Source organism: Ovis canadensis, chromosome 18, assembly GCF_042477335.2.
Source record: "Ovis canadensis isolate MfBH-ARS-UI-01 breed Bighorn chromosome 18, ARS-UI_OviCan_v2, whole genome shotgun sequence".
Taxonomy (NCBI): Eukaryota; Metazoa; Chordata; class Mammalia; order Artiodactyla; family Bovidae; genus Ovis; species Ovis canadensis.
In genome coordinates this window covers 35,071,863-35,086,633 of record NC_091262.1, presented here as the reverse complement: position 1 = coordinate 35,086,633, position 14,771 = coordinate 35,071,863, and the positions used below count along the sequence as shown (strand labels likewise).

The following is a 14,771-nucleotide window of genomic DNA, read 5'->3' as shown; positions in this document are numbered from 1 at the left end:
GGCAGGCAACCGCCAGTGTCAAGATGCACCAGGGAACTACAAATAGTTCTGAGGATGGCCTTGACACGAAACCAGAGGAAGGCCACAAGCTGAGGCTTTCTCTAAGAGCACAGCAAAGCCTTTCCATGAGTTAAAGTTTACAAAAGCCCAAGTCCATCATATGTACTTTGACACTGTTCCCTCTGCTACGGGGAATGGAGTTCACATGGACAAGAATGGAATTTACAGTAGTAAATAAAGGATGATCTTCAAACCATGGTAAGTGCAGAGATGGTTATGAAAGCATCCAGCACTGAGTGCAGTCTCGCTTCTACACTCAACACAGAACATCTATCCACGTATGTGGGGTTTCTGTGTGGTGCTTTATTTCCCCCATCTTCTTTCGTAAAAATCTCCCCTTCCATTACGGTGCCCTGCTCCTGCTGCACAGAGGAGTATTTCTTCATTTCTTCTGAGGACACTAAGCGTACGTCTTCTAAAAGGTTCATTGGAGGGGTTTTTTGGCAGCTTTTAAAAATATATTCATTATTTGGCTGTGCTAGATCTCAGTTGTGGCATGCTGCATCTTTAGCTGTCGCCTGAAAGCTCTTAGTTGCAGCATGTGGGATCTAGCACTCTGACCAGGGATGGAACCTGGGCCCCCTGCATTAGGAGCACAAAGTCTTAGCCACTGGACCACCAGGGAAGTCCCTTCAGCTGCTTATAGAAAATAATTTTCTTAGTCTTTAAGGCTGTTCTTTCCCCCTCCATTACTTGGCAGCTTTTTACAGGGCCCCATCTTTGTTCTTGAACTGGAGGGTCATCAACCAGGCAGCGTGTCTGTAGCAGGGAGGGTCAGAGGCGACTGCCTGGGCGTTAGCAGCCATCCTTCTCTTAGGTCTGGGCCTGCAGAGCAGTCAACAGGAGCAAGTTCGTGCTCAGAGCACACCGCCAGCAGGTGTGCACGGGTCTGCTACACAGAGCGGCCTCCTGGCCTGCTCGCTCTCCCCTTCTCTCAACTGAGAATTAAAGCAGTTCACTGCCTTGATACCGCAGTAGGTGAAGGACTGATGCCAGGCTCCTCACGCCTCCAGCCTTCTTAAACACAGCAAGAGAAACCATATCTTTGTCTGCCTCCCTCTGCTCCCTGTCCTGTGTTTCCAGTGGATGTAGAAAGCGAGTCACAGAAGTGGTGGTGCTCGGCTCTGGCTGGTGTGGCTCCAGCAGCAGGCTCAGAGGTACGCAGCTGGAGTGAAGCTAGCTTCTTCCCTCTTCCTCTAGGGCCTGGGATTTCAGCTGTAGAAGACATTCCCAGAACAGGCCCCTCTACTAGTCCCCACAGCATAAGAAACTTGGCAGGGAGCCTGTCCTTCTCTGTCTCCCGACTTCCGACACATCTGTCATCTTATCTTGGTTTGCTAATGGCCGTGGTCAGCTTTTGTCGCCATGGGAAGTTGGGAGGGGGCCCTGGCCTCAGCGGACTGGCTAGCCTCGGCCCCGTCCATCTCCTACTTCACTCTCCAGGTGGCAGCCATGACTGCTGAGAAAAGTCAGCAACTGACGAAAAACCCTACTCAGGGGTGTTGATCAGGTGTCCCAGAAGGAAGATGAAGGGACAGACAGAGCTCCGCCAGGGCTAAGGTCTCGTGAGACGTGTAAGTGGAAAGCAGGTTCAGGAGGGAGATCCTGGATAGAGTCCTTGAAGGGACAGTCAAGCAGGCAGGAGGGAGATCCTGGAGAGTGTCCTTGAAGGGACAGTCCAAAGTGGGCAGGCCCCCTTAAAGGGATGATCTCAAGGGATATAAGCCAGGTAAGGGCCAGAATGGAGATGAAACTGACCAGCAAGATAAATCAAGGTCTACTCTTACCTCTAGAAAACTCCTTACAAATGGCACAAGGGTCCCTCCCCCTTGTAAATCCTCAGCCAACAAGACAAATATGACGTGGTAGAAAACAGCTAGTGAGAGAGACTCCGGATTCTCGACAGGGCTGTGACACAGCCATCAGGAAGGGAACGTGACTGGGGTGCATGTGCAGAGGTCAGCTCTCCAGCCAACACAGGGGGGAGCACTACTCTGCTTGCTCCACACTCGTCCTCCCAAACCTGTGGGCTTTCCAGTTCTGGAGCCAGGCTGACAAGAGCTCCTGACTGGAGGAAGGCACAGAGAAGAGACCCTCTTTCTGGGACTGGACTATGAGACCACACTTTGTGACAGCAGTGAGGATGTGTCCACCCCGAAAAGACCGTCCCTGCCCTCAGACGTTGGAAAGTGGGGGAAAGGGATTAGAACTGTTCTAGTGACCCCCGGGCCAAATATGGACAAAGCTGGGCTCAACATGGAGAACTCCTGAAACCTAGGACTGCCCCTTGGGACCCCTAACCCCAGGAGAGGCTGGGCGGATGGTGGTGGGGACTTGGAGAGGACATGCACACATGACAGTCCGTATGTCTCCAAAACCACATAAGAAGCAACCCGAGTCACCTTCTCTATTTTCAAACTGTAAAACTGGGCATTTATATATCAAGAAAAGTTTGCTGAGTAAGTTACCCTATTTGTTTAGAGGGCTTCCCTGGTGGCTCAGATGGTAAGGAATCTGCATGAAAAGTGAGAGACCCAGGTTCGATCCCTGGGTCAAGAAGATTCCATTCCCAAAATATGTAAAAATATAACATTTTCCCACCTAAAAAAGTGGGGCATAATTGCATGTTATATGCATTTGTTGTTATTTATTCACTAAGTTGTGTCCAACTCTTCTGTGACCCCATGGACTGTAGCCCACCCAACTCTTCTGTCCATGGGATTTCCCAGGCAAGAAACTGAAGTGGGTTGTCATCTCCTCCAAGGGATCTCACTGACTCCCAGGGATTTGGAACCTGTGCATCCTCCACGGGCAGGCAGATTCTTTACGAGGGAAGTCTTATATGTATTTTTCAGTTCAGTTCAGTTGCTCAGTCGTGTCCGACTCTTTGCAACCCCATCGGCTGCAGCATGCCAGGCCTCCCTGCCCATCACCAACTCCAGGAGCTTACTCAAATGCAGGTCCATTGAGTCGGTGATGTCATCCAACCATCTCATCCTCTGTTGTCCCCTTCTCCTCCTGCCCTCAATCTTTCCCAGCATCAGGGTCTTTTCCAATGAGTCAGCTCTTCGCATCAGGTGCCCAAAGTATTGGAGTTTCAGCTTCAACATCAGTCCTTCCAATGAACACCCAGGACTGATCTCCTTTAGGATGGACTGGTTTGATCTCCTTGCAGTCCAAGGGACTCTCAAGAGTCTTCTCCAACACCACAGTTCCAAAGCATCAATTCTTCAGCGCTCAGTCTTCTTCACAGTCCAACTCTCACATCCATACATGACTACTGGAAAAACCATAGCCTTGACTAGACAGACCTTTGTTGTTAAAATAATGTTTCTACTTTTTAATATGCTGTCTAGATTGATTATAACTTTTCTTCCAAGAAACAAGTATCTTTTAATTTCATGGCTGCAGTCACCATCTGCAGTGATTTAGGAGCCAAAAAATATAAAGTCTGTCACTGTTTCCCCACCTATTTGCCATCAAGGGATAGGACTAGAGACCATGATCTTAGTTTTCTGAATGTTGAGTTTTAAGCCAACTTTTTCACTCTCCTCTTTCACTTTCAACAAGAAGCTCTTTAGTTCATCACTTTCTGCCATAAGGGTGGTATCATCTGCATATCTGATGTTATTGATATTTCTCCTGGCAATCTTGATTCCAGCTTGTGCTTCTTCCAGCCCAATGTTTCTTATGATGTACTCTGCATATATGTTCATGCAATAAACTGTGGAAAATTCTGAAAGAGATGGGAATACCAGACCACCTGACCTGCCTCTTGAGAAATCTGTATGCAGGTCAGGAAGCAACAGTTAGAACTGGACATGGAACAACAGACTGGTTCCAAATAGGAAAAGGAATACTTCAAGGCTGTATATTGTCACCCCACTTATTTAACTTATATGCGCAGCACATCATGAGAGACGCTGGATTGGAAGAAACACAAGCTGGAATCAAGATTGCCGGGAGAAATATCAATAATCTCAGATATGCAGATGACACCATCCTTATGGCAGAAAGTGAAGAGGAACTAAAAAGCCTCTTGATGAAAGTGAAAGAGGAGAGTGAAAAAGTTGGCCTAAAACTCAACATTCAGAAAACAAAGATCATGGCATCCGGTCCCATCACTTCATGGGAAATAGATGGGGAAACAGTGGAAACAGTGGCAGACTTTATTTTGGGGGCTCCAAAATCACTGCAGATGGTGACTGCAGCCATGAAATTAAAAGACGCTTACTCCTTGGAAGGAAAGTTATGACCAACCTAGATAGCATATTCAAAAGCAGAGACATTACTTTGCTGACTAAGGTCCATCTTGTCAAGGCTATGGTTTTTCCTGTGGTCATGTATGGATGTGAGAGTTGGACTGTGAAGAAGACTGAGCGCTGAAGAATTGATGCTTTGGAACTGTGGTGTTGGAGAAGACTCTTGAGAGTCCCTTGGACTGCAAGGAGATCCAACCAGTCCATTCTGAAGGAGATCAGTCCTGGAATTTCTTTGGAAGGAATGATGCTGAAGTTGAAACTCCAGTACTTTGGCCATCTCATGCAAAGAGTTGACTCATTGGAAAAGACTCTGATGCTGGGAGGGATTGGGGGCAGGAGGAGAAGGCGATGACAGAGAATGAGATGGCTGGATGGCATCACTGACTCAATGGACACGAGTCTGAGTGAACTCCGGGAGTTGGTGATGGATAGGGAGGCCTGGCGTGCTGCGATTCATGGTGTCGCAAAGAGTTGGACACGACTGAGCAACTGAACTGAACTGCATATATGTTAAATAAGCAGGGTGACAATATACAGCCTTGACCTCCTCCTTTCCCGATTTGGTACCAGTCTGCTGTTCCATGTCCAGTTCTAACTGTTGCTTCCTGACTTGCATACAGATTTCTCAGGAGGCAGGTCAAGTGGTCTGGTATTCCCATCTCTTAAAGAATTTTGCAGTTTGTTGTGATCCACAGTCAAAGGCTTTGGCATAATCAATAAAGCAGAAATAGATATTTTTCTGGAACTCTCTTGCTTTTTCGATGATCCAACGGATGTTGGAAATTTAATCTCTGGTTCCTCTGCCTTTTCTAAAACCAGCTTGAACATCAGGAAGTTCACAGTTCACACACTGTTGAAGCCTGGCTTGGAGAATTTTGAGCATTACTAGCATGTGAGACGAGTACAACTGTGCAGTAGTTTGAGCATTCTTTGGCATTGCCTTTCTTTGGTACTGGAATGAAAACTGACCTTTTCCAGTCCTGTGGCCACTGCTGAGTTTTCCAAATTTGCTGGCATACTGAGTGCAGCACTTTCACAGCATCATCTTTTAGGATTTGAAACAGCTCCACTGGAATTCCATCACCTGCACTAGCTTTGTTCATAGTGATGCTTCCTAAGGCCCACTTGACTTCGCATTCCAGGATGTCTGGCTCTAGGTGAACGATCACACCATTGTGTTTATCTGGTCATGAAGATCTTTTTTATATAGTTCTTCTGTGTATTTTTGCCACCTCTTCTTAATACCTTCTGCTTCTGTTAGGTCCATACCATTTCTGTCCTTTACTGTGCGCCCCTTGTTGCATGAAATGTTCCCTTGGTATCTCTAATTTTCTTGAAGAGATTTCTAGTCTTTCTCATTCTATTGTTTTCCTCTATTTCTTTGCATTGATCTGAGGAAGGCTTTCTTATCTCTCTTTGCTCTTCTTTGGAACTCTGCACTCAGATGGTTGTATCTTTCCTTTTCTCCTTTGCTTTTCGCTTCTTCTCTTCTCACAGCTATTTTTAAGGCTTCCTCAGACAACCATTTTGCTTTCTTCCAATTCTTTTTCTTGGGGATGGTCTTGATCTCTGTCTCCTATACAATGTCACGAACCTCCGTCCATAGTTCTTCAGGCACTCTATCAGATCTAATCCCTTGAATCTATTTGTCACTTTCACTGTATAATGGTAAGGGATTTGATTTAGGTCATACCTGAATGGTCTAGTGGTTTTCCCTACTTTCTTCAATTTAAGTCTGAATTTGGCAATAAGGAGTCATGATGTGAGCCACAGTGAGCTCCTGGTCTTGTTTTTGCTTACTGTATAGAGCTTTTCCATCTTTGGCTACAAAGAATATAATCAATCTGATTTCGGTGTTGACCATCTGGTGATGTCCATGTGTAGAGTCTTCTCTTGTGCTGCTGGAAGAGGGTGTTTGCTATGACCAGTGCATTCTCTTGGCAAAACTGTGCTACCCTTTGCCCTGCTTCATTCTGTACCCCAAGACCAAATTTGCCAGTTACTCCAGGTGTTTCTTGACCTCCTACTTTTGCATTCCACAGTAAAAAAAAAAAAAGTAGAGCATATATTTAAAGTGGATAACCAAAATAAATAAATAAAGTGGATAACCAACAAGGTCCTAGTGTACAGCACAAGGAACTCTGCTCAATGTTATGTGGCAGCCTGGATGGGAGGGGAGTTTCAGGGAGAATGGACACATGTATACGTATGGCTGAGTTGCTCTGCTATGTACCTGAAACTATCATAATACTGTTAATCAGCTATACTCCCATAGGAAATAAAAAGTTAAAAAAAAAAAAAAGCAGAACATAACTACCACCATTGAATCTTTCCCTTAGAGCCCTGGATGGTCTAGCAAGGCCATGTTTGCAAGTGCGAAAGTCACGGTTCTGCGCACATCTGTGGCCGGGTCTGGACTTGGATGAGACTGTGAAGGCAGCCAGGGTTTCCTCAGCGCCTCATCCCTCTCACCTCTTCTATCTGGGCTCTCTGGCCCTCTTCAGACACCTCTCCTGCCTCGCAGCACTCCGTCAAGACTATAAGCACAATGTAGCTGAGACATTTTCTTCCCTTCCTCTGAATGCCATCCATCAAATGTTGGAGAGAGAAAGGATCTTGGAAACCAAATGTTCCAGATTTACAGCTGAGAAAACACATCCTCAGAGAAGATGTCAAGTGACCTGAAGGCCAGAGGCTAGGCCCCGGGGTCAGGACTCCCTCCACACCTCCGCAGCCCTCACAGGGGCACTGCCAGATGGCACGTCCGACAGATCTGGCTCCAGGGACAATGGCTAACTGTCATCAACCTGACAGTAATAGGAAAGGGAGGCAGGCAGCACAGCAGGCCTGAGACCAAGGCCGGGGGCAAGTCTGAACAGACGTGGATCACACCAGGGCGAAAGCCACCTTGTCTGACCACCTGACAGGTGAATTCTCAAGTACACAGAAGTCACCATGTACCTATAAACAGCCTTCTGATGGGATGTCAATTTCTTGTCAGCTCAGTTTTTAAATCGTTACATTAATATTTAGCTTTTAATCTTTTCTAGCTCTTAAAAACCAAGATTTAAACATTCCTAAAATTAACACCCAGCCCCATCACTTCATGGCAAATAGATGGGGAAACTGTGTCAGACTTTATTTTTTTCGGCTCCAAAATCACTGCAGATGGTGATTGCAGCCATGAAATTAAAAGATGCTTACTCCTTGGAAGGAAAGTTATGACCAACCTAGACAGCATATTAAAAAGCAGAGACATTACTTTGCCAACAAAGGTCCGACTAGTCAAGGCTATGGTTTTTCCAGTGGTCATGTATGGATGTGAGAGTTGGACTATAAATAAAGCTGAACGCAGAAGAATTGATGCTTTTGAACCGTGGTAATGGAGAAGACTCTTCAGAGTCCCTTGGACTGCAAGGAGATCCAACCAGTCCATCCTAAAGGAAATCAGTCCTGAATATTCACTGGAAGGACTGATGTTGAAGCTGAAACTCCAATACTTTGGGCACCTGATGCGAAGAGGTGACTCACTGGATGCTGGGAAAGATTGAGGGCAGGAGGAGAAGGGGACGACAGAGGATGAGATGGTTGGATGACATCACTGACTCAACGGACATGAGTTTGAGTAAGCTCCGGGAGTTGGTGATGGGCAGGGAAGCCTGGCATGCTGCAATCCATGGGGTCGCAGAGTCGGACACAACTGAGTGACTGAACTGGAACTGGAAAATTAACACATTATAAAATTTTACATTATATTCAAATTATGATTTGTCTTCCCCCAAGTAAAGCTTCCTTTTAAATAAAACTGCTATTTCACTTTTGCTTTGCTTCCATCAGCAACAAATGACTCTTCTTGAGAAAGCAACTTTCTTAGATTTATGTCTGCCTCACAAATTCTCTCATGATATTGATTTTCTGCAAGTATTAAAAACAAGGGACATTTGCCTAAGATTGGCAGACAATGTTCAAATGTGTTGTAACTTTTAAAACATCTAGAAAATGACAATAACTCTTGTTGCAGTCCTATGCAGGTGACAGTTGTGGTTAATGACATACGGGATTTCATCTTAACCCTTAACAGTTCACATTCGTATTTTCTTACTGCTTTAAGCAAAGCAAAATGAAACAAAAGAGATAAAGACCACTCCTAAAAGTAATAATATTCTAAAGTGAAAGTGTTAGTTGCTTAGTCTTGTCTGACTCTTTGTGACCCCACGGACTGCAGCCCACCAGGCTTCTCTGACTATGGGATTTCCCAGGCAAAAATACTAGAGTGGGTTGCCATTTCCTTCTCCAGGGGCTCTTCCCAACCCAGGAATCAAACACAGGTCTCCCGCATTGCAGATGAATTCTTTACCATATCAGCCACCAGAAAGAAAAGAAAAGTTATGACCAACCTAGATAGCATATTCAAAAGCAGAGATATTACTTTGCTGACTAAGGTCCGTCTAGTCAAGGCTATGGTTTTCCCCGTGGTCACGTATGGATGTGAGAGTTGAACTGTGAAGAAGGCTGAGCACCGAAGAATTGAACCGTGGTGTTGGAGAAGACTCTTGAGAGTCCCTTGGACTGCAAGGAGATCCAACCAGTCCATCCTAAAGGAGATCAGTCCTGGGATTTCTTTGGAAGGAATGATGCTAAAGCTGAAACTCCAGTACTTTGGCCACCTCATGTGAAGAATTCTTGGAAAAGACTCTGATGCTGGGAGGGATTGGGGGCAGGAGGAGAAGAGGACGACAGAGGATGAGATGGCTGGATGGCATCATGGACTCGATGGACGTGAGTCTGAGTGAACTCTAGGAGTTGGTGATGGACAGGGAGGCCTGACGTGCTGTGATTCATGGGGTCACAAAGAGTCGGACACAATTGAGAGACTGAACTGAACTGATCAGCCACCAGGGAAGCCCGATAATATAGTCTAATGTCTTGTTCATTTTACATGCACGGAAGGCAACTTAAAAGACACTGAATTCAACTGAATGTATTTCAGGACTGCATTTATTGTCACAAATGCCACAGGACTCTCGAGGCCCACTTCTCAGGCTCACCTGCACAGCGCCTCAGCATCCAGATGTCGGGAATTTCTGTGGTCTATAATGATGATGTCATGGTGTTTGTCCAAGAAACAGGCGAGGGCAGTTTGAGCCTCCTTGGTAACTGTACACATAAACCCTGCTTTTTCACACGCCCTGCAGAATCCATTACACTGGTTATCTTCTTTGGTAAACACTAAAAGTACCTGAATCAAAAAAGCATGAACACTTCTTTTAAAAAAAAAAAATGCTGTTAGAACTGTCATGTCTTAGAAGCCCATAGAAAACTCCCAAGTGTTTTCAAGGCAAGTATACATATGTAAGCATTACAATCTGTTGAGTAAATCCTTTTCCTCCACGTAACTCAGCAATGTTACTGCTCAGCTCCCTGAAACAAGAGCTATTCTAGCTGTTCTGAGTCTGAAAGTCAGAGCATGGGTCAAATGCTTATTTCTTTTGCTAATAAGCCCACTGGAAGAATTCAACAAAAACTTAAGTATTTCATCTTAATACCAAATCAATCAAAACACAAATTTTAGTTAACAGGAAGTTAACTAGGTTAAGTCCTTAGACGGTAAATGCCAATAATTCAGTCAAGCTCTTAAAATACTTAATACTTTAAATAATATTTAAAGTATTAAATAATCTGACTCAAGCCTTCTTAATTCCTCCAAGTTTAAAAAAATTACTTTGATTGTAAGACAGGAGATCAAAGCAGACCAAAATGTGACACTTTCAAACCTGCTCATTTAGTGACACGGGAATAGCTCCAGGTGCAAGAGCCAGCTGGCGCCCCTGTGCCCGGCCCGGGCAGGTGAGGCCTGCAGCTGCCTCTGCCCTGTGCGGCCAGGTGCCTGCGCCAACCTGGTAGGGCGTGCCGCCCCATCCCCCTTCACACCCAGGCTGGCCGGCCTGAGGGGAAGAGACTGCGAAGCCGACAGAAACTCTGTTCCTGAGGACTGGGTTCCTCTAAGCTTACTGGGGTGCACAAATACAGCAGAAGCAAACAGCAAATTTCCGCCAGTGCTTTTCCCGTGTTACAAATTCTAACAGTGTGTGTACCTGGGGCATCTGGTCACTCTGGAGCTTAATTTCAGTTGGTTATTTTCTTTAAGATTTTGGACTAGAAAATTTGCAGATAGTTTCTCTCTGCTGGAGCTGATTCAGTACCCTTGCACAGACTACGCTTTTACTCTATTTTAGAAAATTTCAAACCTACAGGAAGTTATGAATGACAATGAATGCCCCTCTTCTAATTTCATGAGTTGGTAACATTTTTACACCTTTTCTCTCTCTCTCTCCACACACACACACACACAATTATTATTATTTTGCTGAACCTTTTAATTTTTAAAGTAGGTTGCAGACATTTCCTCATCTGTAAATACAGATGATTCATACAGAATAAATACAGAATAAATTCATCTATATTTCTAAGAAAAAAATATTCCCTGATATAACTGTAGTACTGCTATCAAGTTCAGGGAATTTAACATGGATCTAATATTTTATCTAAAAGAGAAGATTACTTTCAGTGTATATCCTTTACCGCCCCATTTTTAGAGACAATTAAGGTGAGGATTATAGCACTGTGTATTATTACCTGGAGTTGATCTGGATGAAATCTCATGGGGCCAAATTGCACATCAGCTACTGCTACCTGAAAGAAAAAGATCTGCTTAAAATTAAAAAGAAAAAAAAAATAAACTTGCTTAAATGTTGCTCTCTCTAATCAGTGCCACAGATGAAAGTGAAATTTCTACTCTAGAGAAAAATTACATAAATACTTATTAGATGGAGAGAACCCAGGTTTCTCCTTATAAACCCAGGAAAGGTGGAGAAGGACAAATAAAATGTGTCTGCCCTCGGCTTCTCTTTTTCTAGCTGCGTGTGACTCTAAGTGAACTGCCCACCCTCAGCCTCAATTCCTCACTTGTTACAGAGATCAGGAGGCATATAATATAAAGAACCCCACAGATTAGACACTGAATGAACGCTGGGTCCTTACCATGTCTACTCCCGTCTTTCCCCTGACGGACAAGGAACCCTTACATCTAAAATGGCACAAAAATAATGAAATCCAGTAAGCAGAACCACAGGACATTAGAGCCAAAGACACCTTCTCTATACACAATGGTTATCAATAAATGCTTATTGGAAATTCCCTGGCGGTCCAGTGGTTAGGATTCCGCACTCTCACTGCTGGAGCCCGGGTTCGATCTCTGGTGGGGAACTATGATCCCACAAGCCACACAGAGGAAAGAAAGAAAGCTTATCTACTTGAGAACTTAAAACCAACACACAAAGATAAATACGGTATCATTGGGGACTTCTCCAGTGGTCTGGTGGCTAAGACTCCACGTGGCCAATGCAGGGGGCCCAGGTTCGATCCCTGGTCAGAGAACCAGATTCCACATGCCGCAACTAAGAATTCGCGTGCCGCAAACATAAAAAAGATCCCATGTGCTGCAACTTAGGCACAGCACAGCCAAATAAATAAGTTAATAATTTTTAAAAATGCAATGCCATAACCAAACCCCAGCAAGTAATAAGAATCACAGCGCCAATGGAGAGTGCAGCATACCCGGGCGCTGCACTAAGGGCTGAACATAGTTATATCTCACTGCATCTCTGCAACACGTTGGGAGTTCACACTGGGAATTGGAGGTTCCAAGCACTTCGTTTAAGGCCACACAGTAGCTGGGACTGCACCAACCAGTCTGTTTAGTTCTATAAATTGTGCTGCAAGCCCAGGGCCACTGGAAGGGCTGGGAAGTCTGTGCGCTACAAAAGGAGCACAAGGGAGGTGGGGGGGAGGCTGAAACCCAGCCCCAGGCCATGAGCCCCGGCCCTGGGCTGCTACCCGGAAGAAGAGACACATTTTTGCAGTTTCTCCAGAAACAGTGTGTGTGTTGGCAGGACTCCTACACTACTGGAAGCCTCTGGGTGATGGTGCGATTTCAAACGAAACCCACAGCAGCAGCAGAACGAGATCTGGAAACCTTCTCACAAGATACTTCCTACCTGCCTGCCCAGGCCCCATTTCTCCCCTCAAGCAGTGACCCATCCTACAGCAAATCCATGGAACAAAACCTGTGGAGTGACGGAGGACATCCGTGTCTACTTCTAACTGTGAGAAGCTGATATCTACTAATTATGGGACGAAGGCTCAGTTTCCTTGCTTTGTAGGAACCTCATCCCTCAGAAGGTGTAAGGACGAGGGTCGCTGCTCCTCTAGACTCGAGACTGAGGACGGATCTCTGCAGTGTAAAGGAAGGGTGAGCACGGACATCCCACGGCACCGTCTCTCCTCCGGAGCTGGGCAGCCCCAGATGGATGCTGAAGCCAGAATTTCTGAGAGATGATGACCCAGGAGGCCCCAAGAGAGTCTCGAGACAGAGAGGCACTCTGTACAGTCGCTCTCACAATGCATTAGGAAGGAAGGCAAGAGGCACCAAGAGAGACCAAAGAACAATGAAGTTTTTGTTGTTTTTTATTAGGAAGTGAATGAAATCAAAGAACAAGAAATGACAGAAGCCTACTGCTTGAAGAAGACAGTGAAGCCACTGAGGAAGAAGGAAGAAAATGACAGGAAAAAGAAGGAAAATTCATTTTGCTAATTTTCTACAGTGTTGAGAGGTGGAATTTCATGAAAGAAAAGAGAAAACAGTCAACAGGAGGGCTGTGCCACCGCCCAGGATAAAGCAGCTGCAACATTTGGGTCCTCTATGTGAACCACGGGCTGCAGCCTCTTACAAAGGATGCTCATGACATTTGCTGTGAAGGATCAAGGAGATAAAAAAATAAAGTCTGAAAGGGGAAGAAAAAGTACTTATGAATAGCATAAAAATATGTACCAGGTCACAAAGAAAACCTTAAAATATATTCCTAAAAACAAAACTTGCACAGTCTTTATTTCCAACCATAAAGCAATCAAACCAAAAATAAAAACATAAGAAACAGCCCCTCTCTGGAAATTTAGAAAATATTTACTCATGTAAGTGCTGGATCAGAGAGGGGAATGCAAACTCTACCTATAGATTACTTGGAAAATAATAAAAACGTGAATATAATGTAACAAGGCCTACAGGATACTAGAAAATTTTACTCAGAGGCAAAACTTAGTCTTAGATCTTTCTGTCATGAAACAAGAATTAAGTAAATATACTAAGCTTCCAATTCACTAAATTTGAGAAAATCAACAGTTTAAACTTTTAGGAAATGGGGGAGAGAACAATAAGTTAAAAGGCAATAATTAGTAAAACTTTAAAATGCTAATGACTAGCTTGATTTTAAAAAATACATATATATTTGTATATAGTGTTGGTCACAACCTGAAGGACAAGATAAAAATATGGGCAGCTAAGGGGCAAAAGTCCCACTCCTCCTGGGAAAACAATTCTGAGGACATGGTCTTCACCAAAAGTGGATGAAGGAACTTTTACAAAGGACAATATCCCTTTATGATCTCAACTTATAAAAATAACTCACGATTGCATTAATTCTAAGAAAGAAAAGAAGCTCCAGATTGTCTTTAAAGATCTTAGATTCCACCTCAATATAATTTTAGCAGTGTCATTTCAAACATTAATGTCTCAGCAATTCTATTTTGCCATGAACACTGACTGCACTTACTTAGCTTGACTGCATTCTAACCTTACATCCTGTCTACGGGGTATGTCCGGCTCTCAGGACCTCTGTTGAGCGGTGTCCCGGCAGGGCCAGACAGCTACTTACCATTGCCCCCCCAGAATAACCACCACCAGGAAATCTGATGACATTGCTCAGCGAGCAGACGTCAGCAGCCGGTCCTCAGAGAGTAAACAACTTCCCAAGAGCTCTGGATTAGGGGATCGGAATGACTAGAATTGGTGGGTCCATTCTTTCTTTGTGTATCAAAATCAGAATCAAACTGACCTAATACTTCAGACCACAGCCCTCTTAATAATTTTTTATTTTTCACATTAATTTTAGAAGGGAATAGTCATTTTCAATTTTAATAACACAGCTATCAGCTTTGAAAGCAACTGATACTTTTAGGTAATATAAAAACAACAGTATATTTGTGGGCTTATATTAGTAATTACACAAGGGGCTGAGTTAGTCTTTCAGGTTTTTTAATATTTATATGTTTGTTAAGATTTATTGTTAAATTGGGATATTAGATTAGGATGATGTTTGTACTTTAATAGTTTAATTTTTTGTTAATATGGCTCATGGAAGTCTAAAATAAATTATTATTAGACACCTTGATGAACCACCTTTCAGTGGTTCTTTTGTTTGCCTAACTGACCTAACATCATGACCCTGCAGGGCAAAGTTACCATGTTATGAATCTTGATCACAGTGGGGGAGGACAGGAAAGAGATATATAATTCCATCCTGTCTAAATATTCTACTCCCCTGACCCTCCCTG

The 14,771-nt window shown here is 44.1% G+C and overlaps 1 protein-coding gene across 2 annotated transcripts in view; it reads right to left on the bottom strand.

Annotated features, from left to right (window-relative positions):
• The window catches only part of PDE8A (phosphodiesterase 8A), a 146,578-nt gene that overhangs the window by 60,072 nt on the left and 71,735 nt on the right, over nt 1–14,771 (bottom strand). For both annotated transcript variants that reach the window (XM_069560392.1, XM_069560391.1), the window contains exons 2-3: nt 10,959–11,015; nt 9,371–9,561 (exon numbers count right to left, since the gene is read on the bottom strand). In XM_069560392.1, the coding sequence (XP_069416493.1) occupies nt 9,371–9,561; nt 10,959–11,015 (248 nt within the window). The remainder of the gene's footprint in view (nt 1–9,370; nt 9,562–10,958; nt 11,016–14,771) is intronic.